The following is a 26,599-nucleotide window of genomic DNA, read 5'->3' on the forward strand; positions in this document are numbered from 1 at the left end:
TGACCCCCTTGTTTGCCCAGGTGGGGCCTCTAGGGCCCAGGAGATAGTTCTTAGTGCCCTGCTTTCAACTGCCAGATAATACAGTTGAGTTTTTCAACATATCCTGAAATCACTTGCAAGAGTCTCCTAGTATTGAAAATATATTTAATGGCAGTGTTGAAGCCGTGACATGAACAATTGTCTGGGCTGCGCAAGAAGAGACAGGGAGCGACTGTGCTATAGACCAAGAAAGCAGGACAAATGATTTCCAATTTGACAGGTTTAGGTTATACAATAGATATTATTTGATATTCTTGAATTACACAGTCAGTCACAGTGCTGCTCACAGTGCCTCCTGGGATACTTTTAAAGCAAAAGAGTTATTAGAAATCTTTACTTTGCCACTAGCCCAACCCTGCCCCTTTTCCCCATTACGTTTTTCCCTCTTGTTTCCTTATGAAAGGGATTTACACATACCGCAAGAGTCACTCAGGTAGCCAGGTGCATCTCACAAGAAACAGACCCATCCGAGATTGTTCTGCAAGGGGAGGCTTCACCATCCTCCCAGGGGAGGATTCTACTACCAACATGACAAGGAATCCTTCCTGTCTTTGACGGGCTCAGTACGTTCTTCCTGCATTTCAAAAACACCACCAACAATTGCTTCCTCCCGCCCATCTTGATGAAAAAACATCAAGAATTTATCTGGCAGAAACAGGCAGCTGAATAAACAGATTCGCTTCCAGTGACTATAGATAGAAAAGATTGCAAAAGAATCTAGTATTTAGCACTAATCCTGAATTTCTCCACAGTCCTTTGGCCCTCCGGCTACAGCCTCCAGCACTCTGCACCATCTTTTGGAGCTGTGGGTGCACTTCCAGTTGAACAATGTCAAGTTATAGCAAGTGCTGAATTTATGATTAATCATGTAAGTTACTTAGAGACAGTGCAACCAAGGCGATGCTGCCAAGCTCTTCTGAAGCTCACAGATCTGGAATAATAAAATTAAGTGTCCATCAAACGCCATACACAGTATTTCTCAAAGGTTTGGAAATACTACATTTCTGATCATAACTACACTTATGACACTGATAATACCTCTTCATTCCAATACTTTCAGAGCTGCTCCATTTACAAATTAAACCAAGTGACCATCAGAGAGATGCTTAAGACAATAAAATTTGAAACATTTGTCAAACTGAAGCTCTGGGAGCTATTGGGACTGCAGAGATCAAACAAGCTGCCTTGGAATTTGATTTTTCTAGATTCCCTTTTCAAAGTCTCCCAGATACTGGCTGCCTCCTTCTGGCATTCCCAAAGAGCAATCATGGTGCACATGTGAAATTCATCCCAATACCTGTAGCCGAAGGAAGAAAGGAAGCTGTTAGTTCATTTAAAACACTACAGACCAGAAAGACCCAAGACAAAACCTTTCTCCCCACTAGAAACTCTCAATTCAATTGGCCCCAACATTTACATTTGGTGCACTTGTTTGGCATGTGATGTCTATGTGTTCAGCATTGTATAATGCCTCAAGATACAGAAAGTCTTAGTCCTGAATTGCTTACAGTTTAAGGCCCCAATCCTGCAATGAGCTCCTCCAGTGAGAACTCCTATACCTCCTTGAAGAAAAGGAGTACTTGTGGCACCTTAGAGACTAACCAATTTATTTGAGCATGAGCTTTCGTGAGCTACAGCTCACTTCATCGGATGCAATGAGCTCACGAAAGCTCATGCTCAAATAAATTGGTTAGTCTCTAAGGTGCCACAAGTACTCCTTTTCTTTTTGCGAATACAGACTAACACGGCTGTTACTCTTATACCTCCTTGAGTTCAGTTGGATTCTGCACAGGCTTATGGCTCTACCTGCACTGAGAGAATATCAAGATCAAAGCCCTAAAGAGAGCAGAAGCCAGATGCACTGGTAAATCTGAGGGAGACTGACCCAGTGGTGGTTTTTGTTAGTGGAATCATAGGGTTAGGAGGGACCGCAAGGGTGATCTAGTCCAACCCCCTGCCAAAATGCAGGATTAGTTGGATTTGAACCATCCAAGATAGATGGTGACCCAGTCTCCTTTTGAAAACCTCCAATGAAGGAGCTTCCACAACCTCCTTAGGCAGTCTGTTCCATTGTCCTACTCTTCTTACAGGAAGTTTAGTTTTCTACCTCCCTGCTCTGGCATCATTAATCCCCCTTTGTGGGTCTCTCAGAGCTCATTTGCTAAAAACTAAAACCCCAAACTTGTTGAATTGTTTCTATGATTTTTTTGAAAGCCAATAAAATCCATTGTTTTTCATAAACTGATGTCCCCCTTCAGTGCTTGGAATTCCAACTCTGAGTCCCTGAAAGTGAAACAGATTAAGAGTAAATGTTTGACTGACTTCATTGCTCTTCTTTGTCCAAGCTGAATGATGGGCACAATGTAATCACAGACTGGGGGTAAGGACACTGGCTCCTGAAAACTTTCCGTTCTCTAATCTGGTGTCTATACAGAATGAAAGACGAGTCCATAGTATTTTTTTTATGTGCCTCGGTTTATTTGCTTGATATCGTGCCTGAGTGAAAGGAGTTAAATCAAAGGAGGCTGTTAATGAGGTGTGGGGTGAGGGGAAGAAACAGGAAATTAAACAATGACAAAAATAAGATACGCTAGAGAGAATACCAAGGGTCCTGGATAAAACTATGGAGAATGTATTGGAGAATGCCTCTTCCTGGCTCCAACTAGACCAGCAAGGTTTATTCTTCCTATGCCGGAACCTAGAATCAAAGGGGGTTCTAAAGCCTTAAAGACCCTGGCCTAGGGAGGAAGGAGGGGTGAGCAGGCAGCAGTGGCTGGGGAGGAATCTCTGACAGGGAGAGACAGAGGATGCCCAGGGGCTGTCTGTCGCTCCCAGTGCTGGAGTAGGGAAGTCTGGGCTGAGTGAAACTTACCCAACACTGGAAAGGAAAGAGGGAAGGTTAGTTAAGACCCATATGGGCCTTTTGTTGTTTTACCCCTTCTTTCTGCATACTGTGTGCCTTTGGTGAATGCATAATGCTGTTTTGAAGAAGCTGGTTTTGAGTCACTTTAATTGGCTGCTGTTACTGGCCTCTGGAGGAAAAGGGTTTACAGGGCCCAGATATAACTGACATGTCAATACAGTTGGGAAACTGGGGGCTCCCACCAGGAGATCCAGCCCAAGAATGGCTGGACTTTGGGGTTCCACCCTTTGAAAGAGGTGCAGGAAGCCAAGCCTATCATCTGAAGGGTGCCCTCAAGAGGAACTAAAAGGGGTCCAAAGTGCATCTCGCCCTGTAACTGTGACAGTGTCATTTGTAGATAGGGTTGCCAACTGTCTATTCGCACAAACCCAAACACCCTTGCCCTACCCCCTGCCCTGCCCAAATGCCCCGCCCCTTCTACAAGGCCCAGCCCCACTCCCTCCATTGCTCACTTTCCGTCACCCTCACTCACTTTCACTGGGCTGGGGCAGGGGGTTGGGGTGCAGGAGGGGGCTCCGGGTTGAGCCTGGGGCAGGGGGTTGAGGTGCGGGAGGGGGTGAGGGATGCAGCCTCTGGGAGGGAGTTTGGGTGCAGGAGGGCACTCAAGGCTGGGGCAGGGGGTTGGAGTGTGGGCAGAGGTGCGGGCTCTAGGAGGGAGTTTGGGGGCAGGGGGTTAGCGTGCGGAAGGGGGTTCAGGGTGCGGACTCTGGGAGGGAGTTTGTGTGTGGGCTGGGGCAGGGGGTTGGGGTGCAGGTTCCGGCCAGGTGGTGCTTACCTTGGGTGGCTCCCGGAAGTGGCAGCATGTCCAGCAGCAGCTCCTAGACTCAGGGGCAGCCAGGCAGCTCTGCGCGGTGCACACTGCCCCTGACTGCAGGCACCGCCCCTGCAGCTCCCATTGGCCGTGGTCCCCGTTCACGGCCAATGGGAGCTGCAGAGTCAGCGCTCGGGGCGGATGCAGCGCATGGAGACCCTCTGGCCACGCCTCCGCCTAGGAGCTGCTGCCAAACATGCTGGCCGTTTCTGGGAGTGGCCCGGAGCCAGGGCAGGTAGGGAGCCTGCCTTCGCCCCACTGCACTGCTGGACTTTTATCAGCCTAAACTCTCCCAGATTGGCTTCAGTAGCCTCCGGGAGATCAAGCCCAATTCCAGGAGACACCCAACCAAACCTGGAGGGTTGGCAACCCTATCTGTCGAAGAGGTGAAGAGAATTTTTCATAACACATGGGGCCCAATTCTCAGTTACATTATGGCTCCTTTATGCCTCTTGGACAACATAAAGGAGTAGGGGAATGCCCCCCTAAGAAAACCCTCTGTGCAGAGAGCCTCGCTGGCCAGTACAGGGGATCTATTCTGTCACTGAAGGTAAATAGGTACATCCACAGTCTCTCGAGCTATTAGACTGACGGTGAATTTTCCTCTGTCATGTTACTGGGTTTGCTGGCCATATTCTTCAAGGAGGGATTTGATGCACACATCTAGATGTCCCATGTCAATCTGGGAGATTGAGCAGACTATTTGGCTGGGGTCAGCCCCCCAAGCATGGGAAGACATCTTTTTACTTTTGTCCAAACCTTCCTTTCCTGGAGATGACACTATTTCTTCTTGAAGTATGGACATTAGTGCTTTACTTTTTTAATAGGATTTATGTCAGAACACCAGCTGCATAGAGTTCATTAAATAGAGCCAGTGTGGCAGAATAAATGTCCTGAGATCATAATCAGAAACATTGGTGCCAACCAAGGCAAGTTCTTGTGTTCATTAGAGTGCTTCACTCAGTACCCTGCAGCAGCTGAACAGGGAAACACAGCTTGGTCAGGTAGGGGTTAAAAATGTTCTCTCTCTTCAGGCAAAAGATTAAGTGGGGCAGGGGAGAGAGAATGTCAACTTTTAGTCATGGTTCTACTTTCAGCTGGGTGATCACAATTCCCACAATGCTTCACTCTTCACAGCCTCCATCTGTTCAGCCAGACAGGCTATGATCAAATGACTTGTCAGTGTTGGACTCTGGGGAAATACTGCACAAGCAGAACTGAAAAACAAATGCTGCTGATTTCATACTAGGCTGCCTTCCAAGGCATCAATTATTCTGATCTCCATATCTGTCACTGACCTGTGTACTTCACTCCTGGAGAGAACATGGCACAGGAGGGGCTTGAGAAAACCACCCTCCATCAGCGGAATTGTAGATGGCATAGGGAGAGTTAAGGGTTAAAGGCCAATAACTGCCCAGGATAGTCCTTGAAAGGAAAGGGGATCATTACTTTTTTCCTTCAATCACAATAGCACCGGTTGTCTTGCAGGTTGTCCATTCACCAGGACCTACGCAAGAACCCCTGGTAGTGTGGTCAGGATTCCGCTGCTACATAGCACTGTCCGCAGTTCCAGTGTTTTACTGATTTTCTGTATTTGTTTTCAGCCCTGTGCCCTGTAACTTCCTAGAAAATCAGGCTTTATTGCAAATTGGAGCAAAAATCAGTTGTTTCTTTAGAAATGAAACAAACAAACTTTGTTTTTTAAAAACACTGAAAAGCTGTTCAGCAAAACAGTCAAATACAGGCAATTGTTTGCATCCACAAAAAGGTCAGTGGTATGATATGCTGTTGTGTGCTGCCAGGAAGAAATACAGGCTACAATTCACAGCATGACACATGGACTCCTCTGAAAGCCCCTTTAAAGGAACCTGGCTATTTTCTACTGCTAGTGAAGATGCCATTTGTCTTCCATTCCCAATTCAAACCAGAATCTCTGCCCAGCATTATCAGTCCAGGAGGCTTTTCCTTCTAACCTTGCTGGAAGTTCTAATTTGTACATGGGATTCGCCATTAAGACATTTTTAAAATGGAAAATGTACAAAATTTTATGTTTTCAAAATTAAATAGTTTGTTTAATGCCAGATGGACCCAGCACAAACCATTTTGTTTTGTCAAAACAAATTGAAACATTTCATTCAGTTTGACATTAATCTGTGTCTGTTTGAGTTGCTGTGGTACGTCATGGGAGTTGCAGTTCAGGTGCTCCATGCCCCTTTTCTTCTCTATGGGCTGGGCTCCCTGGCTGGACAAGATCTCCTATGGTTAAGGCTGCGTGTCTGTCATGGAAATCATGGACTCCGTTACTCTCCGTGACCTCCATGACTTCTGCAGCAGCTGGTGCTGGCTCAGGGGCTGCCCAGCAGCTCAGCCCCTGGGCCATCAGCAGCAGTCTGGGTGTGGGGGAGGGGGCTCAGGGCTGGGGCAGGGGGTTGGGGTGCACGGCGTCACTTACCTGGAGGGGGTCCCCGGCTCCCATCAGCATGTCCCTGTAGCTCCTAGGCCAAGGGGCTCTGTGCTGCCCGGGGCACCGCCCCCGAAGCTCCCATTGGCTGCAGTTCACGGCCAATGGGAGCTGCTCAGCTGGCACTTGTAGCGGGAGCAGCAGGCAGAGCCCCCCTGTCCGCCCCTACCTCTAGGAGCTGCTAGGACACATGCAGGCAGGTAGGGAGCCTGTGAGCCCCACCAACCCTCCCCTCCCCGCACCAGCAGAGGTCCTGGGCCACGCGCCGCTGCCCACCACCCCGAGCACCAGCAGGGGTCCTGGCCACCCCCTGATTACATGTGGCACCCCCGGAATGCTCCCCCAGAGCACTGTGGCCCCACAGCCCAAGTTTTAGTTAGGGGTATATAGTATAAGTCATGGAGAGGTCACGGGCTGTGAATTTATGTTTACTGACTGTGACCTGTCCATGACTTTTATTAAAAATACCTGTGACTAAAACATAGCCTCACCCATGATGCACCAGTTCAACACAAAAGCATGTGTGAAAATATTGGAATTTTCCATGGCATGGAAATTCTGATTTGTGAATTTACTGGCTTTACTGGCTTGGGCCTAATATTTCTCCTCCTCAGAGCTGGTCTACATTAGAAAAGATGCACTGGTTCAACTAGATTGATTTAAAATCAGTCTAGTAAAACTGGCACAAACCTCAAATGTACATACACTTGAAACAGTTTAACCCTTGCCTAAATTGGTATAGCTTAATGCCACACAAGCTAAAACCCACTTGGATTAAACTGGTTAGCGTTTGTCTACGTTAAAGCTCTGCACTAGTTTAAGTAGATCAATTTAAAATTAATGTAGCTAAACCCGTGCAGCGCTACTAATCTATGAATTTCAGATTTGGTTCACGCTACAGACCTGGGAAAGTTCATGTGTGCAATGGTGATGGGGAAGATATGTCAGAAAACAAGAGCACATAGGTCAGCTTTACACTACAGCATACACCTGGGAGTGGGGGAGTGTTTACTTCACACCTGGTGGCTGGATCAGGTTATATTATTGTGTACAGCTGGGGCTGGAGGAAGGGTTACTCCAAAGATCCCCTAAGAAAATAGAAAGGCAGCTTTTCCTCCAGGGTACCTACTCTCTGGAACACCAGTCTGTTCCCTGAACCAACCCAGTAAAGTAAGAGTGTTTAACAAAGGTCTTTCCTCCTTTCTAATCCATTGGGAGGCCCAATGTTAGATTTCAGGACATTCCAATGAAGTGGTTAAAGCCAATAGAAACAGGAGGGCACAGCTCTCACTGACTAGCCAAAGAGCATGGGGTTTGTGGGGGTGCACTGCTCACTCAATCCAGGAACAAGTGGGGGAGCTCCCCCTCTAATTTTAGCCTAGAGGAAGCTGTGTTCACCCTAATCCACCCCCCTGCACAGCTTCCACCTCCCCTTCCCCATTACTATGTCCATTGTTACGTTGGTTATAAGGCAGCAGTCCTATCCCAGAAAAAGACCTTGTGAACTCAATGGTGTCAGCTAAACAGAGACCTCACCCCCTATGAAGCTGGAGATACATACATAAATATCGGCTCCTGGATTGCATTACTTCCCTTAGAGCTAGCTTAAATGATCCATAACCCCTGTTACTTAAATCCGATGCTGACTTGCCTTGTGGCCATGGCCATATCACCTCCCTCCTCTGTGCTTCAGGTATACCTTCTGTAAACTGGGGATAGGGACTCTTCTCTGCGTGGGGAAATGGAGTGGAGTGTGAAGCTAAAAGGTCAATGTTTGGGAAGCACTCAGATCCCTGGGTAGAAGGTGACAGGAAGAAGAGAGAAGCAATCTGTACCCCTTTCTAAGCAATGCCCCCCTTTGCTCCACACAGCAATAGTGAGGTTGGCTTCTCTCCACCTGGGGCAAATGGATCCTGCACTCAGTGTCGGGGATCCTGCAGAGTGCTGGCAAGAATTTCCACTGGTGCTGGAATTCTGTTGTGTTCTCCTTTCCAATCACTTGGGCTGGTGGGCTTCTCAGCTCAGTCCCGGCATCTTTCTTCCCTGGCAAATAGTTGCCTGTTGCATCTCATTCCTGTTCCCGTGCAAGGCTAGGAATTCATTTCCATTTTCAGCAGCCCCATCAATCTCACCACTTGTCCCTTTCACTAACCCCTAACCCTGAGATGTAAGAGAAATGCCTTCATTTGGATCCTGCCTGTCATTTCCACCCCTCCCCCTTCCCTTTTGACTCCTTATTAGTTCAGATGCTCTTACTCCTCTAATCTTCTTAGCACTCCTCCTTGGGCTCGAAGGTTTACACCTCCCCAGTGCATCTGTCTTTCCCTTGATTGCTTTCTGCATCTCCTTATTCCCCCCGTGGCCTTTCCACTCCTGTGGATTCATTGCTGGGGCTGCTCAGAACCCTCAGCCACCTTCATTTATCTCTGCCAACTTTTCATTTCCTCCCTGTGTCTCCCTTCCCTCACTTGCTTTAGCTCATTCTCTTTTAATCAGACCTTTCCCCAAACATGCTCTGTGGTGAACTCCAGCAACTTTACTATTTTACCCCCTTCCTTGTTTTCCCCTTGGTCCTGATTAGGTTATCACCCCTGGTAACTGAATGGCTCCTCCACCTTTCAAACTCAGCTGTGAAGCTCACCTGCTCATTGAGGGGCCTGAAATCAATGGACTTTCACCAGGAATGAACGGGGCCCTGAGCCTGCAGTAAGGACCCTTGAGTTCAGCTTGCTTTTAGGCTGCTGATACCTGATTAAATGCAGTTTGCAGTCTGGCTCCAACGGCTATTGTGTGCTTAGTCCTTGGCATGGTCTAGCCTGGCAGGATTTGCTTGACACCTTTCTTGCTGTGGGTAAGAGAATGTGCCTCATGCAGCCCTAAAGGCTAGAGCCATGCTTAGTAAGGGCAGTTATCTCCATCTCCACCTACATAGCTGGGTGCAGGAGTCTTCTTCTCCACTGATCTCCTGAGGACAGGGAAAGAGTCATGATCAGGGATTGGCAAACTGTAGCCTTTGTCCCAGCTCCTGCCTGAGGTGGGAAGCAGGAGGGTGAGGAGAGCCGGGCTTCTATTTGAAAGAAACCTTTTTTTTTTTTTTTTTTTGTCAGAGAGAGCAGCCAGAGGCAAGTGGGGGCCTGAGAGGCTGAGTGGAAGGTAAGGTTAGAGCACCCAGAGTAACCCAGAGGGAGGGATTACCTAAATCCTGAGGACCCCCACTCTGTCGCTAAAAATGCACAATAATAATAATACCCCAAACTACTCTCCATGAGTTGTGTCCTCAGCTTTGATTGTGAGTCCTTGGAGGGTTCGCAGACTTCCTGCTCTGCAGTCTCTGTGGTGCCCTGCTGTCTCGACCTGCGTGACACTGTATGTGTGAGGGTGTGTGTCTGCCTGGGTGTGTGTTCTGCATCTCAGGAGGTTGGGGTGAGCACAGCAGTGTGTGCATTTGCCATGTGTTTGTAGGGAAGAAGGGCCAGAACTGGGGGGTTGCTACTCACCCGCAAACAGTGTTCAGCCCCTGCACCTTATCCCTGTTGTCCTCCTCGTAGCTGGCCATGTTTTTGCCCAGTTTTAAGACACAGTTGGAGAAGCCTTGGTAAATGTTTTCACATTTAGTTTCTGTGGCCAGTGAGCTGACCAAATACCCTATAAACCAAAAAGGGGATTTATGTAACAGTGTAGCAACCCAGCTCTGAGTCAACCCAGTAAGGTCACCTCCCATAGACTTCCCCACAACTGCTAGCATGGGCTGTGGGAAAGGAGGCCACGTTCTCTGAAGGGCTACATACATGGAAACGCCTGCATAAACCAGTGGGCAAACTGGGCGAGCTTATGGCAGCTATTTCATGGGCGCTGCCATCTTGTGCTTCACAGTCTCAGCATAAAACAAGCCTCTCGAGCCCTCATCACTGCAAAGAAACTTGTTTCAACACATGAACCATGTGTAAACAATGCAGTGATATGTGCCCGGGTTTGCAGGCAGCCTGCAGTAGTAGCTATGAAAAGGGGAACTGCTCATATTCATTGTGATGGGACTTTAGCAGTGAAGCCTAACAATGATGATTTAAATAGCAATGTTAACTCTTTCACTGCTGATCACAGCTGGAAAAAAAAGAGGGAGAATCATATTAGGAAGCTTGGCATAAGCTACAGCAATACTTCATTTTAGTGCTTTAGGTGGGCAGGGCTTGGTTTGTGGGAAGAGCTAGGGGGAGTGCCCTCCCCTACACAGATATCGTTCCATCCCTGGAATAAATATGAAAAAAAGAAAAGGAGTACTTGTGGCACCTTAGAGACTAACCAATTTATTTGAGCATGAGCTTTCGTGAGCTACAGCTCACTTCATCAGATGTTTACCGTGGAAACTGCAGCAGACTTTATATACACACAGAAATCATGAAACAATACCTCCTCCCACCCCACTGTCCTGCTGGTAATAGCTTATCTAAAGTGATCAACAGGTGGGCCATTTCCAGCACAAATCCAGGTTTTCTCACCCTCCACCCCCCCACACAAATTCACTCTCCTGCTGGTGCTAGCCCATCCAAAGTGACAACTCTTTACATAATCAAGTAGGGCTATTTCCTGCATAGATCCAGGTTTTCTCACATCCCCCCCACCCCCATACACACACAAACTCACTCTCCTGCTGGTAATAGCTCATCTAAACTGACCACTCTCCAGGTTTAAATCCAAGTTAAACCAGAACATCTGGGGGGGGGGGGGGTTTAGATAAGCTATTACCAGCAGGACAGTGGGGTGGGAGGAGGTATTGTTTCATGATTTCTGTGTGTATATAAAGTCTGCTGCAGTTTCCACGGTAAACATCTGATGAAGTGAGCTGTAGCTCACGAAAGCTCATGCTCAAATAAATTGGTTAGTCTCTAAGGTGCCACAAGTACTCCTTTTCTTTTTGCGAATACAGACTAACACGGCTGTTCCTCTGAAACCTGTCATTATGAAAAAAAGGAATCATTAACATTCTCTGTTCTGCTGGGAAGGGAAAAATGCACTTTTTAGCCCTTAGTAAACAGGGTCTCTTCTTGTTAAAAATCAGTGGACTCAGTGATGACACAAAGTGGGGATCTGTTCCCATTCCAGCCCCCAGTGAATCCCATTCTGCCCAAAGGGGGGATAGCAAGAAGAATGACCAAGAATTCAAATCTGCACTGCCCCTTTTTTTGATCCCTGTGGGATATTTCCCAAGCCCTCTGTGCCCAGGATTTCAGGAAGAAGGTTTCTCATGGATGAGTACTGAGATAAAGTTTGCAGACAACACAATAACTGGGAGTGTGGTAAATAATAAAGAGGACAGCTCTCTAATACAGAGCAACCAAGATCGCTTGGTAAAATGGATGCAAGCAAACAGTATGCATGTGAATATGGCTAAATGTAAAGGTATTCATCTAGGAACAAAAAATGTAGGTCATACTTATAGGATGAGGGAATCTACCCTGGGAAGTCGTGACTGAAAAATATTTGGGGGGTTGTGGTGGATAATCAGCTGAATATGAGCTCCCAGTGTGACACCATGGTCAAAAGGACTAATGCAGTCCTTAGATGCATAAGAGTACAGAGGTTATTTTGCCATTCTTTTTGTTAAGTTAACAAATTGAGGATTAAGGGGTGACTTAATTAGTCTAGTCTATAAGTACCAATATGAGGAACAAATATTTAATAATAGGCTCTTCTGTCTAGCAGAGAAAGGTCTAACAGGATCCAATGGCTGGAAGTTGTAGCTAGACCAATTCAGACAGGAAATAAGGCACACTTTTAACAGTGAGAGTAACTAACCATTGGGACCATTTACCAAGGTATGTGGTAAATTCTCCATTCCTGACCATTGTTTAATTGATTGGATGTTTTCCTAAAAGCTCTGCTCTGGGAACTCTTTAGGGGAAGTTCTCTGGTCTGTGCTATACAGGAGGTCAGATAATGATCCCAATGGTCCCTTCTGGCCTTGGAATCTAGGATTCATGGGAGCGAAGAGGCTGCTCTGGTGACAGATGCTTAGTTTATTGTGTCTCTATTGTGTGCCCCTCCCTCTGTGACCCGTGAGAGGAGATCCTATTCCTGGCTAACCAAGCAGCCGGGCTCAGAGGGGAATGACATCCTCCGTGCCCAGTCCCATGGAAAGGGGACTTCTGTGCCCCAGCTCAGAGCGGCTGAAATGCAGCCAGCTCCGCATTCCACGGCAATTGCAACCCACTCACTCCCCCAGCAGGAAGGGCCCGGGGGAGGTTCCCGCCCCCTCTGCTCCCCTGCCCAGGCTGGGCTCGGGGTTAAGATGGGAAGGGCCATCGGCTGCCCCCGGAGGTTGGCCCGTCACATCCAAGGATGAGCTCGGGAAAGCTGCAGCCAGGGTCTGGGCGATGGATGTAACTCGCGGGCCGCTCGCCCCCCTATCCACCCTCCCAGGCGGAAGCCGAGGGAAAAGCCGCCCCCGAGGGCAGCCTGGGCTGGGGACGCCTGCGGGCTCCGGGCGCGCCGGGGCAGCCCCGCAGCTCAGCGCCAGGGGGCGCCACCCCGCCGGGGCGGTGCCGGCCCCTGGCTCGGCTGCCCCCCAGCGGGACCCTGCCCTATTGCTGGGGGCCCGGTCCCTGCCCTGGCTCCCCCGTGTGTCCTGGGCGACCCGGGCTGCCCGTTCCTTACCTAGCGTGAGGAGGAGCAGCAGCACCGTGCCCAGCCTCTGGCCCATCGCCTCCTCCGGCGGCCTCGCCCCTCAGGGGCTCCGGCGCGGCTCCGTGCCCGGGGTCAGCGGCAGCCCCCCGCTGCCAGGGCAGTTCATGGTCCTGAAGACTCCGCGATCGCTCTTCCCGCTTCCCCGAGCCCCGCCCGGCTCCAGCCGCCTCTCAAGCCCTTTGCATTTCCCCGGGGGTTCTCCCCCTGGCCGCTCGGTCCCTGCAGTGTGATGCCCCCGCCCCCCAGGGCAGCTTCCAGGGGGTTGGGGTACCCCGCGGGGAGTCACCTTAACACCTAGCCATGGGAAGCCCCCTTCTTCCTGATCCTGCAGAGCTGGGCGGCTCAGGCATCTGGAGAGTTCAGCTCCTTCTCCAACCCCTTCTCCTCCCCCAGCTGCCTGCCCCTCCCATAGCCCCGCCATCCCCACACCTGTCTCCGGATGGAGAGGAATAGCCAGAGCCCGTGTGAGCGCTGAGCTCAAGGGACGGAGCGGGGGGTGTAGGAAATACTGGGGAGCGGTATTAATAGTCTCACGCACATACGCCCCCCAAAATCGATCCCGGGTGAAGCGCAGGTGGAACTGGCTTCTTGCAGGTTCTGTGGAGAGGGACTTGGCATCAGAAGACCCTGGAAAGTGCATTAGTTCCCAGCCTTGGGCGTTCTTAACAATCCTCACCCTTTCTTCTGCCCCTGCCCAGACTGATGTGGCCCCTCCTGGCGTCTCCAGCGGGTGGCATGTTGGACTTTGGCTTCCAGAGCATGGGCAGCAGGAAACTTCTCCAAAGATCAGCACTGGGAGCCACGTAAGAATGGTCCGGAGGAGAGACTCAGGAGAAAGGTATTGAATATAGGGGTCTTCTGTGGTCACGCTACCTAGCACTTGGGTATACACCCTTACAAACCTGGTGTAAGGTGTAACCTGGTGTACAAACACCTGGTGGCACACACAAACACCCCCCATGTATACACACGCTGACACTCCCTTACAAACATACAGATCCCATCTCTCTCTCTCTCACACAGGCAAACACTCCCTTACAAACATACAGATCCCATCACACACACACTCCCAAACACACACAAACACTCCCTTACAAACATACAGATCTCACCATGCACACACACTCCCAAACACGCACCCGCACACACAGAAACACCCCAGTCACCCACACCCACCCTACTTCTCCCTCCCTGCACCCTTCCCCTCACGTTCACAGGTAGGCGCATGGGGCTTCATGCAGACTGTGGAAGGAATTTTTTGAGCCACCAACTGTTGTATGAAAGGAGAAGAGGAGCTCCCTGTAAACATGTGCAAAACCACTTCTGTCCTCCTTCAGATCTTTCCTTAAAACTCTCATTTGCCCTGATGCATACAACATATTTGACAAAAGTTAGGGTGCTGGTGTGCCGAGACCACTGCCTGCCATGCTGACCAGTATTGTAGGTCTCATTGTCCGTACTGCCCTGTCTGTCTGTATCCATCTGATGGCTCTCATTTTAGTCTTATATTATAAGCTCTTTGGGGCATGGACTTTTTGTACTGTGCTTGTACAGCACCAAGCACAATGGGATTCTGGCCCATGTTTGCAGCTCCTTGGTTGTACTGCAATACAAATACATAGAAACAGTAATAATTATGAACCGAAGAAATCCGAACACTCCGCAGCAGCAGGGAACTGCCATGTGAGGTTCTCAGTTAAGTATACAGGGCAGCAAAGCCAGAGGCAGGAAAGGGAGCTAGAGGGAGGAGCAGTGATTGAAGCATGGAGGTGGCAAGGGGTATAGGAGACTAAGGGCCCGATCCAAAGGGAGTCTACTGACTTCAACAAACTTCAGGTCAGACCCTACTAGAAAAACCATCCGGGCTGATAACCTGCCACCTGATCTAGAATGACCAATGGACACAAGGATCAAACTCCAAACACACTGTGTGACCCAGCCTGCGCAGGCGGTGCCCACTCCAACCTCCACCTGAGGTGGCTTGTCTTTTTCCCTTGGGCTTGGCCACGCTTGGGTAACTTACCACGCCAATTGATTTGAATTGCAATGTAAAGTCCTAGCGCCATCTGCTGGCCTCTTCTCATATGTTTTATGTTGAAAGAGATTAGAAAGTTGAGGAAATGCAAGTGCCCGTTTTCTATGGAGATTGTCACTGTTTTAAAAGCCTCTGCAAATGTTTATGTAAAACAAAAACAATGGAAGTGGGTCTGCACTCATAAGCAACCTACGGTAACAAACTTTTGCTTTCCCTTGATGCCAATAGCATGGGCTAGGCAGCTGTGACCACTGTTTATCATGCTGACCAGTACTGTTGCATTGTTTCCTTGGGCTCACCCTGTTTATCACATCCACCTGTTGTCTCTTGTCTTAAACTTAGATTCTAAACTCTTTGGGCAGGGACCACTTCTTTGTACAGCGCCTAGCACAATGGGGCCCTGATCCATGGCTGGGGTCCCCAGGAGCTAACTCAATACAAACAAACAAACAAATAATAATAATAAACCAGTGTGTGCAGCCCAGCCCTTATAAGCAACTCTACAATAACAAATTGTTTATGTATTTATTTGTTAAAAATGATTCTTTAGCACCCCAAGTTTTATACACAATCATTCATAATGATTCATAATTCATATATTCATAACTCAGTGATCTCTCAGGGTCTAGGTGATTTTTCCTGGAGACCTGTGGGTTAGGTCCCAATCCTGAAAAAACTTGTGCACATGCTTAACTTTGTGCACTGTAAGTAGTTCCATTAACTTAATTGAAGTAAATGACGTTAAGCACATGTGCTTAAAGTCTTCGCAGGATCAAGGCCTTAGCTGTTATCACAGAAATAAATCTTCCCATGCTAAACCTGCCCACAGTTGTTTCCATCACCCTAACCTGCGTGTGTTGGGGGATTACACACCATTTTGCATATCTAGGGCCTGCTTTTGCATCTGCTCTTGCTTACATTAGGCTCTATTGATGTGAGTGGGGGTCACTTTCCAGTTACACTGGTGGAAATGAGAGCAGAATCTAATCTTTGCCCACACGAGCTCTTTCCTGCCCACTTTGATGACATCACTTCATGGTCTGGGAGTGTCACAGGTCAGCCTCTGTGACATCACATTGCTGTATGTTTCACTTGTTACTATAACCACATTAACCCTGCCTGTGACCAGTGTCAAGGCCTTCTGGAAGTTGAAGATGGGCACAGGATTGTGTCGTTTTCTATTCCCTCCTGGATCTGTGGATTAGGGAAAATGAAAGCTCTTTGGGCCAAGGATGTCCCAGGAAATGCCCTTCCTCCTGACCCAGACAGAAGAACCCTCCATGGATGGAGATCATAAAAATGACCTTCTGCTAGGACTGTTCGTTTAGGAGAAGGAACTCATTTGCTGGTAAACTATTGAGCTCCTCTTTGGGTTTCATTTAAAGGTAGCATAATGAGCTAAATCCATCCCTGAAATAATGCCATTGACTTTAGTGGAGTTACAAAGTTACAACTTTGGGGGATTAAAGTGACCTATTATAGTGAGTAGATGTTCAAGTGATTGTACAAAAGAGGCAAAATCAAATTCCTTGTCCACATGCAAGTATCCTCAATAACCAGAGTGTCCATTGCAGCCCACTCTTCAGAGATCTGCATTGCTGTGAATGCAAGTGAGGTGGAAACTACTGCTTTGGCCACCTTTGGCAAACTCAATCCAATCGGCTCCAACTTTGACACATGCCAGAGACACATTTCGTGTCTGAAGGATGCAGATTATTCCCTTTATTTGTAGAATTATGGATCAGTGCATCACTCAGCTGATCTTTCTCTTGAAACCTCATTTCAGTCTCTGCCCAGCTCAGAACATCTGCAAGCCCTGAAAGGAAAACAAACATCAGTGCTGTTTCTCTAGAGAGAAGTATCATCGAGTGCAGTGATTGGGGCTTCTCGAGGCTGAAACACCAACCCACAGCAAGAGGGTAGCTGTTTATCTGCCTTGGAATCTGCATGCTTCATGCTGGGACTGAGCTAATGTGGATGATAATTATATACGTCATAATCCTATTAGTGTCGATGGGAATGATGGGACTTCATCAAAGGGGGGAAGGTCCTGTTAATGAGTGGTGACCTCCTCCATGGGGAGGGAATGTATTATGTTAGGCGCGATGTGTTACCCACAATCAAGGAGAACAGACTTCGAATGTGAGCCCTTCACGGCAGGGATCGTCTTTACTAGACTGGCAAAGTGCCCTGTGTATGTACGGTTCATAGAATCATAGAATATCAGGGTTGGAAGGGACTTCAGGAGGTCATCTAGTCCAACCCCCTGCTCAGAGCAGGACCAATCCCCAACTAAATCATCCCAGCCAGGGATTTGTCAAGCCTGACCTTAAAAACCTCTAAGGAAGGAGATTCCACCACCTCCCTACGTAACCCATTCCAGTGCTTCACCACCCTCCTAGTGAAAAAGTTTTTCCTAATATCCAACCTACACCTCCCCCACACAACTTGAGACCATTACTCTTTGTTTTGTCATCTGGTACCACTGAGAACAGTCTAGATCCATCCTCTTTGGAACCCCTTTCAGGTAGTTGAAAGCAGCTATCAAAAAGTTGAAAGCAGTTATCATATATAATGAATACTCAGTTAAGAATAGGACCAACTGGTGACCTGGATCAGGCACTGCTGTTATTGGGAATAACCTCATCAAAGAATTCATGGAGACACCTACAAGCTCTGCACTGGATTAACCCAATTTGTCCTGCCCCGTCTGTGCTGAGTGGCTGAGACAAGAGTGCCTAGCTATGGAAGGAAAACAGGAAAGTATTAAAAGTGGCTTCGGGGCACAGGCTCTTGCTTGTATTGCTAGCATGGCTGGGTTCAAATCCCTCTGGCACCATGGCTGGGGGAGTGAAAATTCTAGGTGCTTCAATACTGTGGTGAGGAGTGGGGTATAAGAACCTATAGAAGAGGGGGCCCTGCATGCTAGTCCCCCTGCCGCTTGTTTTGCTGCTACATAGATGTTTCCAGGTTAGGTCCCTCATTCAATCTCCAGCTTCTCAGGGCCATCAAGGTGGGGGTGGGAAGCACCTCTGGCCATTGGCAGGGTTTAGAAGGATCCAGCCTGGCTAGGGGAGAGAAAGTCGCAGTGACTCAATGTCTAGGAGAGAAAATTACAGGGGGATGCCAGAGATTTTCTCTTCAGTCAAAAGCCAGCACCAGGAAGCTTACAGGGAGCAGACACTGTCACTCCTGGTACTGGATGGTGAGAGTGTGCTCCAGAGTCTCGCCACAGGACCGAGTGCAGCAGGGTTTGATCCATCGCTGGGTCGCAGGTCTACAGAGCACTTTGGGAGCTGGTACGTGGAGCCGCTTGGGCAGGCCTTCGAACCAGCACTTCTGATGTAGATCAGGAGGCTGGGTTTTCAAGGGCAGCTCAAGGTTACTCTGCACAGCTGCAGCATCTGTATCCATGTCCTCAGGATCGGTGACAGGATTAGCACCAGCATCTGTTTGAGGCTTGTCTGGGTCCTTGGAGGAGACACTTGTCCTAAAACAAAATCCAAAACGAAACACGATTGTTTTCCATTCCAGTCAACTGCAGATTCCAAAACAGCTTATAAAACAGTCCTCTTAACCCAGCTGTCCTGGAACTGGCCACAGAGACAAGCCTTTTGACTGAGCATGCAGCCCACAGGGAATGGTAACGATCATTCTGGCAATAAGGTGCAGGAGTGAGAGAAGCCAAAAGGAAACATGCAGGGGCCATTCACACAAGACATCCCCCTCCCCAATACAAAAAGGAGGAGGAGGAAGAGTCTGAGTGGCTCAGAGACAGAGGGCAAGGTGCAAGCATTGAAAAGGAGCTACTGCAAAGAAAGAAGGATGTGGTCCTGCTAGATGGCTGGAGTGAGGGACCTGGCTACTTTGGTGTGTTGCCTCTCACGTGCCCGGACAAAGGGTTGAGGTGGAAACAATGACGTGAGTGAAAGGAAAACAATGTTTTAGAGATGATCACGGTGATCCGGGCTGTGACTGCCCTCACGTACCTCCATTATTTCAAATACGTGGCATTTTCATCATGCTTTCTGTGTTCAGAGCAATGGACAGAAATTAACTAATTAATCTGGCTCACAGCACCCCATGAGTCCGGGAGAGAACTCATATGATCTTCCTTTGACAGACAGCGATACTGAGACAGAGAGCTGAAATGACTAGACAATTGAATTGTAGGCCTGGAAGGGACCTCGGGAGGTCATCTAGTCAGTCTCTGCACTCGTGGCAGGACTAAGTATTATCTAGACCAGAGGTTCTCAACCTTTTTCTTTCGGAGGCCCCTCTCAGCATGCTATAAAACCTCCATGGCCCATCTGTTGCTCAGCTACTGATTTTCTGCCTATAAAAGCCAGGGCCAGCGTTAGGGAGCAGCAAACAGGGAAATTGCTTGTGGCCCCATACCAAAGGTAGCCCCATGAAGCTAAGATGCTCAGGCTTTGGCTTCAGCCCCAGGTGGTGGGGCTCAGGGCCTCAGGCTTTACCCCATGCAGTGGGGCTTCCACTTTCTGCCCTGGGCCCCAGTGGCCCTGCTTGACGGACCCCCTGAAACTTGCTCGCAGCCCCCCAGGGGACCCCAGATCCCTGGTTGAGAACCACTGATTTAGACCATCCCTGACAGGTGTTTGTCTAATCTGCTCTTATAAATCTCCAATGATGGAGATTCCACAACCTCTCTAGGCAATTTATTCCAGTGCTTAACCACCCTGACAATTAGGAAGTTTTTCCTAATGTCCAACCTAAACCACCCTTGCTGCAATTTAAGCCCATTGCTTCTTGTCCTATCCTCAGAGGTGAAGGAGAACAATTTTTCTCCCTCTTCCTTGTAACAACCTTTTAACAACTTGAAAACAGTTACCATGTCCCCTCTCAGTCTTCTCTTCTCCAAACTAAATAAACCCAATTTTTTCAATCTTCCCTCAGAGGTCATGTTTTCTAGACCTTTAATCCTTTTTGTTGCTCTTCTGTGGATTTTCTCCAGATTGTCCACATCTTTCCTGACATGTGGCACCCAGAACTGGACACAATACTCCAGCTGAGGCCTAATCAGTGTGAAGTAGAGCAGAAGAATTACTTTTTGGGTCTTGCTTACAACACCTGCTAATACATCCCAGAATGAAATTTGGTTTTTTTGAAACACAGTTACACTGTTGACTCATATTTAGCTTGGGATCCACTATGATCCCCAGATCCCATTCCACAGTACTCCTTCCTAGGCAGTCATTTCCCATTTTGTATACTGATTGTTTCTTCCTATGTGGAGTACTTTGCATTTGTCCCTGTTGAATTTCATCCTATTTACTTCAGACCATTTCTCCTGTTTGTCCAGATCATTCTGTTTCGGAGTGCCTGATTTAGAAGGGGAAATAGCCCAAGGCCACCCCCTGAATCAGTGGCAGAGCCAGGATTAGCACTTGGGACAGTCTGACTCCCAGCCTCTTCCCGACTGTCATCTCATCCTGCTTCAACAATTGTACCTCCCTTGTCCACTACCCAGCTCTCCAGACTCCAGCCTGTGCAGGATGGGCTGCTGCTGCTGCTGCCCTTGCCAAGCATACAAAGTACAAGCGTATCTCTCCCACCTCCAGGCAGCTCTCTTGCCTTAGGGTCGTTACAGGATACAGCTCAAAATTGCCTTCTTTGATTTGAAATTCCTCTATTCCACTTACTATAGGTCATATCTCCTCTAGTACCTTCGCTGATGACTCCAGCCCTCCAGCACTAGCCTCTTGGAGAAATCTGAGCATGACACCACTTCCCCCTTTTTAAATCAGGCATTTGGCAGCAGAAATCAGACTGTCTGTGGCCCCATGGAATCATGGCTGAGAGGTGGCCTAAAATATTCTGAATGAGCTAATTTCACCATCTGCCACCTTTCACTTTCCCCATGCCCCCAGTCACACTTCCTGGCCCAGCCTGCAAAGACTCCCCATCTCACAATGTACTCTCACAAAGCTCACCATCATGTAACCATCCTCAGGTTCATGTATCGTGCCCATTAGACGGAGTCACAGGGACACAAAGAGCCTGGGATTCCGTTATACAGTGACTCACCCAGAGGGGGCAGCAGTGAGGGTGGGAGGCTCCTGGAATGCCAGTGACTTCCAGTAGCTGACAGCTAATGCACGTAGCCGGAGGATCCTGTGATCAGCGTTCTTCAGCAGCTTCAGCAGTGACAGCTTCTTGAGTATCTGCCAGATTGGGTACAATGGGAATGAAAGGCTGAAATACTTTATTGCCTTCCCTGATCTCATGAGGTTGTCACAGCCAGAGAAGGAAGCAGAAGCTACAGGCCAGTCACATCCTTTCCAGCCCCTTGGGCCAGCCTGTCAGACAGATCCCCAGTTGTGCATCCCTTCTGGGCCCTTGGCCCATAGAAGAAAGAGACACTGAGATGTTGACATGCACACCATTGCCCTCCCTTTAAATTCCAGCCAAGAACCAGGGAGAGTTTGAGACGAACAAACACACAACTACTGGAAGAGTCCATGCACTACAGTTCGGCCTGCAGAGGGGTAGAGAACAAGGTGCCTGACATGCACAGACCCCACACTACTGTCCAGTTTTACAGTGTCCACTGCCTCATAGTGAGGGCAACACCTATCTACCAGGGGCTGGTATGTGTAAAAAAACGTGTAAAAAAACGTGCTGCATCCGAAGAAGTGAGCTGTAGCTCACGAAAGCTTATGCTCAAATAAATTGGTTAGTCTCTAAGGTGCCACAAGTACTCCTTTTCTTTTTAAAAAAACAGGGTGGCTCCTTACTGTCTTTAGATGGTTCTTCTCTTGTTCCATGTCACTCAGCTGACATGCTCCAGTCTCCTCATCTTCAGTCTGTGAAAGGGAAAGACCAGGCACACTTGAGGCAATAGATTTAAAACTAGAGTGGACAAAGCACTAGCAAATGGATTGTAGGGGACAATCCTGCCCTGTCCTCTGGGGGACCAGAGTCTAGATGGGACCTGATAGGTCTTTTTCTTATCTCTAATGTCTCTGAGCCTATGAGTCAGTGCCACATTTAAAAGGCCACTGCTGGATAACCCTAGTATGTGTTCATCATCACTTTCGACTTCTTTAAATCCATGGCCTTGCTGGGACTTTCCCCACTGGATATGTTTGTTATTGCTTTAGTGGTTGAGCCCCACCAAGGTGCTCCGCATTATACAGAACACGTAGGAAAACCAGGTCCCAGCCCCAAAGGCCTCACAGTCTATATCATTCTAGTCTAAGGGCAAATTCTCTCTCCCCCCAACCAATTCAATCCCTTTGCCAGTTTCAGAGGTTCAGGGAGGAGGATCACTACAACTCATCACAGGGTCTGAAGAAGGACTGATTGTACCTGGTGAATGAGGGCTTTCTTCTTCCCTGGGGCCTTCATTGTCATTCAGGGATTGTTCTATAAGGGCTTTGATGGGAGGTTCTGTGGCAGACAGGCAAGATAGCTGAGAGGTACCTGGGAGCTCCCTCTCTCTGAAATGCCACTGGTCCTCCCTAGGGTCTGAGGTCTTGAGGTGATGTCAATTCAGACAGAGGCTGTGACCTCATTTATCTGTGACACCAGAAAGCACATGTCAATATTGAGGGTGACAGGGCCTGCTGGGGAGTTGCAGATGGGGTGGGGGGTAATGCACACTGTGGGAAGAATAAAGAGAAGGGTGTAACATCAATAGTGAGGGATTCTATCTTCCCGAGATAGGAGAATTTCCAATTTAACATAGGAAACCAAGAAGTGGAACAGCACAGCAAACGTTCAGGGAAGGGGACTGGCAGTCAGGACTCCTGGGGTCCACTCCCAATCTACCATCAGCTCACTGTGTGACCTTGAGAAAGTCAGTCTGTGCCTTCGTTTCCTCACCCATAAAATGAGAATAGTCCTGAGGCTTTGTTAATTAATGTTTATAAAGCCACTGAGATCCTGAGATGAAAGGGACAGTAGCAGTGCAAATTTAATTATTATTAAGAATAAATAAATAAATAACTATCAGGAGCTCTCATGATTCCTGGCACAATACCTGGGGCTCTGGATATTGCTGTAGAGAGCTGCTCTGGATATTGCTGCAGAGAGCTGTCCTTCTCATGGTGAGAAAAGTTGGGGAAATGTGAAAGGAACCGGCTTTGGATTTATTACATACAGAATGTTTCTGGTGTCCTCTCTCCTGAGCCAGTATTTGTGATAGTAATAATTCATAATAAAGACGAATAGATTTGAGGGAAGGGAAGTAAAAGTGTGTATAACAGAGCAATCTGCCCCTTTAATAGTCTCGGGGGGCAGGGAAAAAAGAGTACAAACCCTGTCCCAGAGAGAAGACCAGCAGGCAGGTGCTGGGAAGCAGTTGACACAGCTGATCAGCATCTCATGATTGGCCCACACAACATAAAGGACATTGGCCGGACAACATAAAGGAGAACTCAACCCATGAAGAAGGGGGTGGCTAGGACTGATGTTTTCTTTAGTAACCAGAGCTGGCTGGTTGGCCCTGAGGAACCTGCAGGGGTTAGAAAGGATCCTCCCTGGTAGCTACTGAAGCTCAGAGGACCCCAGTCTGAATGCTGACTAGGCTGATGTTTGTATTATTTTTTGCACACCTTTCCCCTCCCCCCTTACTTTCTCTGTGAAGGTGATATAAACAGGGCTCTGAAGAAAGAAGCAGCAAACTAACCTGGGTGTGTGATTGTTTCTCCTCAGCTGGTGACTAGGGCCACAGCGTAGAGTGGGTCTAAAGTGAGAGTCAAGTTCACAGACCTGAGCGTTGTGACTTGTAGGCCTACTCCCAGCAGGCTGGGGCATTCTGAGCTTCCAGAGCTCCTGGCCTGATTTCTTTGTGTCTATAGAGCAGTGATACTCCTCAGTTGTTCAGGAGCCAGATTACCCAAAAGAGCCACAGTAGTGTGAATTCATTGCTTCATTTACTATAGTTCTATTTGTATTAAACAATATGATGGGAAATAGAGTGTGTGTGTGTGTATTCACCACAGCAAATAAGCTAATAACTTAGTGCAAGTTGATAACTTAATTGGTTAATAACATAATAGAAGCATCCTGACTGGTTAATAACAGAGTGTTTTAATATCATGTCCTGCAAAGAGCCCCAGGAGACTCATTAAAGAGCCACTTGGTCTCGTGAGCCACAGTCTGAGTATCACTGATCTAGAGTGTAGATGACTCCAGCTGTGACGTTGTGACTTGCTGACCCTAACCAGCACCAGCTACCTGGAGTGATCTGACACAGGGAGCTCTAAGTCCAGTAGAGACTGGCGAGGAACTGCCCTACAGACCTCTCTACAGCTCCTGTGTAAGCACACCTGGAATATCATGTCCAGTTCTGGGCTTCTCACTACTTGATAGAAGGGCATTTAGGGGCTGGAGGGGCTGATTTCTGGGAGAGGTAAGAAGAGCTAAACAAACTGTGAGATGATTCAGTGTTATACACAGGGGGTGCACCTGAGATGAGTGGGATGAAATTCAGAAAAGGACAGTGTAGTCTGAATATCCGAGGCAAGCTTCCTGTCAAGGGGAATGATTAGAACAGCAGTTCTCAGCCCCTGTGAAGCTACATTGCTCAGACTTTGGCTGCAGCCCCAGGTGGCGGGGCTCAGGGCCCTGGACTTCAGCCCCATGTGGTGGGGCTTCATCTTTCTGCCCTGGGCCCCAGCAAGTCTAATGCTGGCCCTGCTTGGTGACCCCCCTGAAACCTGCTCGTGGCCCCCCCCCAGATCCCTGGTTGAGAACCACTGGATTAGAACAGGTACCAGAGCAAAGGCTGTGAGTCTCATCACTTGGGGCATTTAACAATGAACTAACAAATCTACTGGCAGAGAACAATCTTGCACCTTCCCCTACCCCAGGAGAGAGTAGAGAGAATAGGCCTTCTCCATCTCCAGTTTCTACAAATATCAAATCAGTGCCCAGAAAGCAGGCAGGTGAAATCAAGCCTGGGATGCAAAGAACATGAGGGAAAGGAGGGAAACCTGCCAAAGAGAGAGAGAACACAAGGCAGGAAAGCTGAAACTGCATGTGCCTTTCAGTAGATTGATCTCCAAGAGAGTGGAGCTGCCCCAATGGGGCTGGAAACACAGAGCCCGTGATTAAATATACAGTACAAGGAGAGTGCTAGCTTCTCCTTTTAATACCAGGATGGCTAGCTGAACAAAGATTGTTACTATTGCTACTGTCCCTGTTACTCCTGGGGATGGGGGACCTGTGTGTGTGAGTATGTGTGCCTGCAATGCTGCTGGGTTGAAGGCACTGTTGTATGTGGACATGGGTGTGAGTGTGGATTGACCTATATATGTGTATGCATGTGTTTTAAAATGGGTATATATATCCAGCAATGCATCTGCCTCCATGTCAGCGTATTAGTAGCATGTCTCTGTGTGTAAAACACTGCTGTATTGAAAAGTGCTTTACCAGCGTGCGTATGTATCCCATGGGTGTATGTTTGTGTGTGCCGGCAGGCACGTGTACCTGTGTATGCATCTAGCAATACTGCTCTGTTTGAAACTGCTGCTGGCATTTCCCTGTTCGAAGCTCCCCCTCTTTTCTCCCAACTCTCTCTGCCTCCTCTTGCCTTTCAGTGGGGTCAAAGTGTATGATTAATCAGTACGGCATAGAAGAGAGAGGCGCTGCGGCACAAAGGCTGAATTCTGCAGGTTTGGGGTGGAGGGGGACCTGGCTTTGCTTTAGATATGTCCTTTCAAGATAAACAAATCAGCAGCTCTGATCTCATCTGTGAAAGTTGCCTTGCTAACATGCTGCGTAAAGCTCGGAGGTGTTGGCACTGGGTCCCTGCACCTCAGGCCATGGGGCACTGTCCTGTTCGGTAGATGGGCAGTCAAGAAGGGATTGAAGTTCCTGCTTTGTTTGTGGGATCTCTGGATCAACCACTTTGAGAATTTGTGGAGCATTTTCTGATGCTTTTAACGATGGCTGGGGCAAAGGAAGGGCAAATGCTCGCAGTGCAGACTCCACAGCTGAGTGGAACTAGCTGATGAAGAGGGTTATGAAGGAATCAAGGGGTCCCCCACCATCCATTTGGGAATCTGGCTCTGAGTTTCCTCTCCTTAGTGATTATGATAGTGTCCAGGGGACCATGTCTGGTGTCTGACTGTTCGTGAAAGTGATGTGGGCAGAGCACTGTAAAGCAGGTATGTACAAAGGCACAGCAGTGATGAACTCTCATGCTTCACAGTGTAGAGGGATTGGTCGGCAAGGGGTAGGGGGAAATCCCTATCTGTCCTGATATGCAGCATTGCAGAGTTGGTCAGGGACATCGAGTATACAGGCAGGATAGTGGACTAAATAGACCACCAGTGGCTGTGCTCACAGACCGTCCTCTCTGCGTTTCAGCTCTTTGAATGTTTAAAATGAAAGGATTAGTGTACCCAGGGCAAGGACTGTCTTTTTGTTCTGTGTTTGTACAGCAGCTGGAACAATGGGCTCCTGGTCCATGACAAAGGCCGCAGGTGCTACAGTAATAATGTGTTTAACTGAGATGGACTAGGTGGCTCAGGGATTGAGGAAATCAGCCCTTTTTGTATAGACCATCAGTTCCTCGCTAGCTCTGAGAAGTCACTGCCATCTGGTGGTTGATGATGGCCCCTGAGTGAAGGGACTTGGTGGCTCTGGGCAGCTGCCTGCATCACAAAATCCATCCTC

The 26,599-nt window shown here is 48.4% G+C and overlaps 3 protein-coding genes across 4 annotated transcripts in view; 2 read left to right on the forward strand and 1 right to left on the reverse strand.

Annotated features, from left to right (window-relative positions):
* Positions 1-26,599, forward strand: part of SYS1 (SYS1 golgi trafficking protein) — a 51,318-nt gene that overhangs the window by 10,142 nt on the left and 14,577 nt on the right. The window contains exon 4 of one of the 2 annotated variants that reach the window (XM_075118799.1): positions 13,614-13,731. The exons of the other annotated variant lie outside the window; for it this stretch is intronic. Within the exon in view, the coding sequence (XP_074974900.1) occupies position 13,614 (1 nt within the window). The 3' untranslated portion in view covers positions 13,615-13,731. Of the gene's footprint in view, positions 1-13,613; positions 13,732-26,599 lie in introns of those variants that run through there. 2 annotated transcript variants of the gene reach the window in all.
* The window catches only part of DBNDD2 (dysbindin domain containing 2), a 56,774-nt gene that overhangs the window by 8,901 nt on the left and 21,274 nt on the right, over positions 1-26,599 (forward strand). The window lies entirely within an intron of this gene.
* On the reverse strand, positions 131-13,248 carry LOC125622031 (neuritin-like). Its single transcript, XM_048819581.2, has 3 exons — positions 12,886-13,248; positions 9,732-9,879; positions 131-1,336 (listed from the first exon to the last, which is right to left on the reverse strand). The coding sequence occupies exons 1-3, from the start codon at positions 12,929-12,931 to the stop codon at positions 1,111-1,113; spliced, it is 420 nt and encodes a 139-aa protein (XP_048675538.1). The 5' UTR covers positions 12,932-13,248; the 3' UTR covers positions 131-1,110.

Source organism: Caretta caretta, chromosome 13, assembly GCF_965140235.1.
Source record: "Caretta caretta isolate rCarCar2 chromosome 13, rCarCar1.hap1, whole genome shotgun sequence".
Lineage (NCBI taxonomy): Eukaryota > Metazoa > Chordata > Testudines > Cheloniidae > Caretta > Caretta caretta.

What these genes read in the sequence shown, in the direction of transcription:
- LOC125622031 (XM_048819581.2), bottom strand. Translation starts at nt 12,931, where the DNA reads ATGGGCCAGAGGCTGGGCACGGTGCTGCTGCTCCTCCTCACGCTAG. An exon ending in GCTGCTCCTCCTCACGCTAG is followed by an intron (nt 9,880 to 12,885) that starts GTAAGGAACGGG and finishes TTTGGTTTATAG; the next exon opens with GGTATTTGGTCAGCTCACTG. An exon ending in GGGCTGAACACTGTTTGCGG is followed by an intron (nt 1,337 to 9,731) that starts GTGAGTAGCAAC and finishes CTTCGGCTACAG; the next exon opens with GTATTGGGATGAATTTCACA.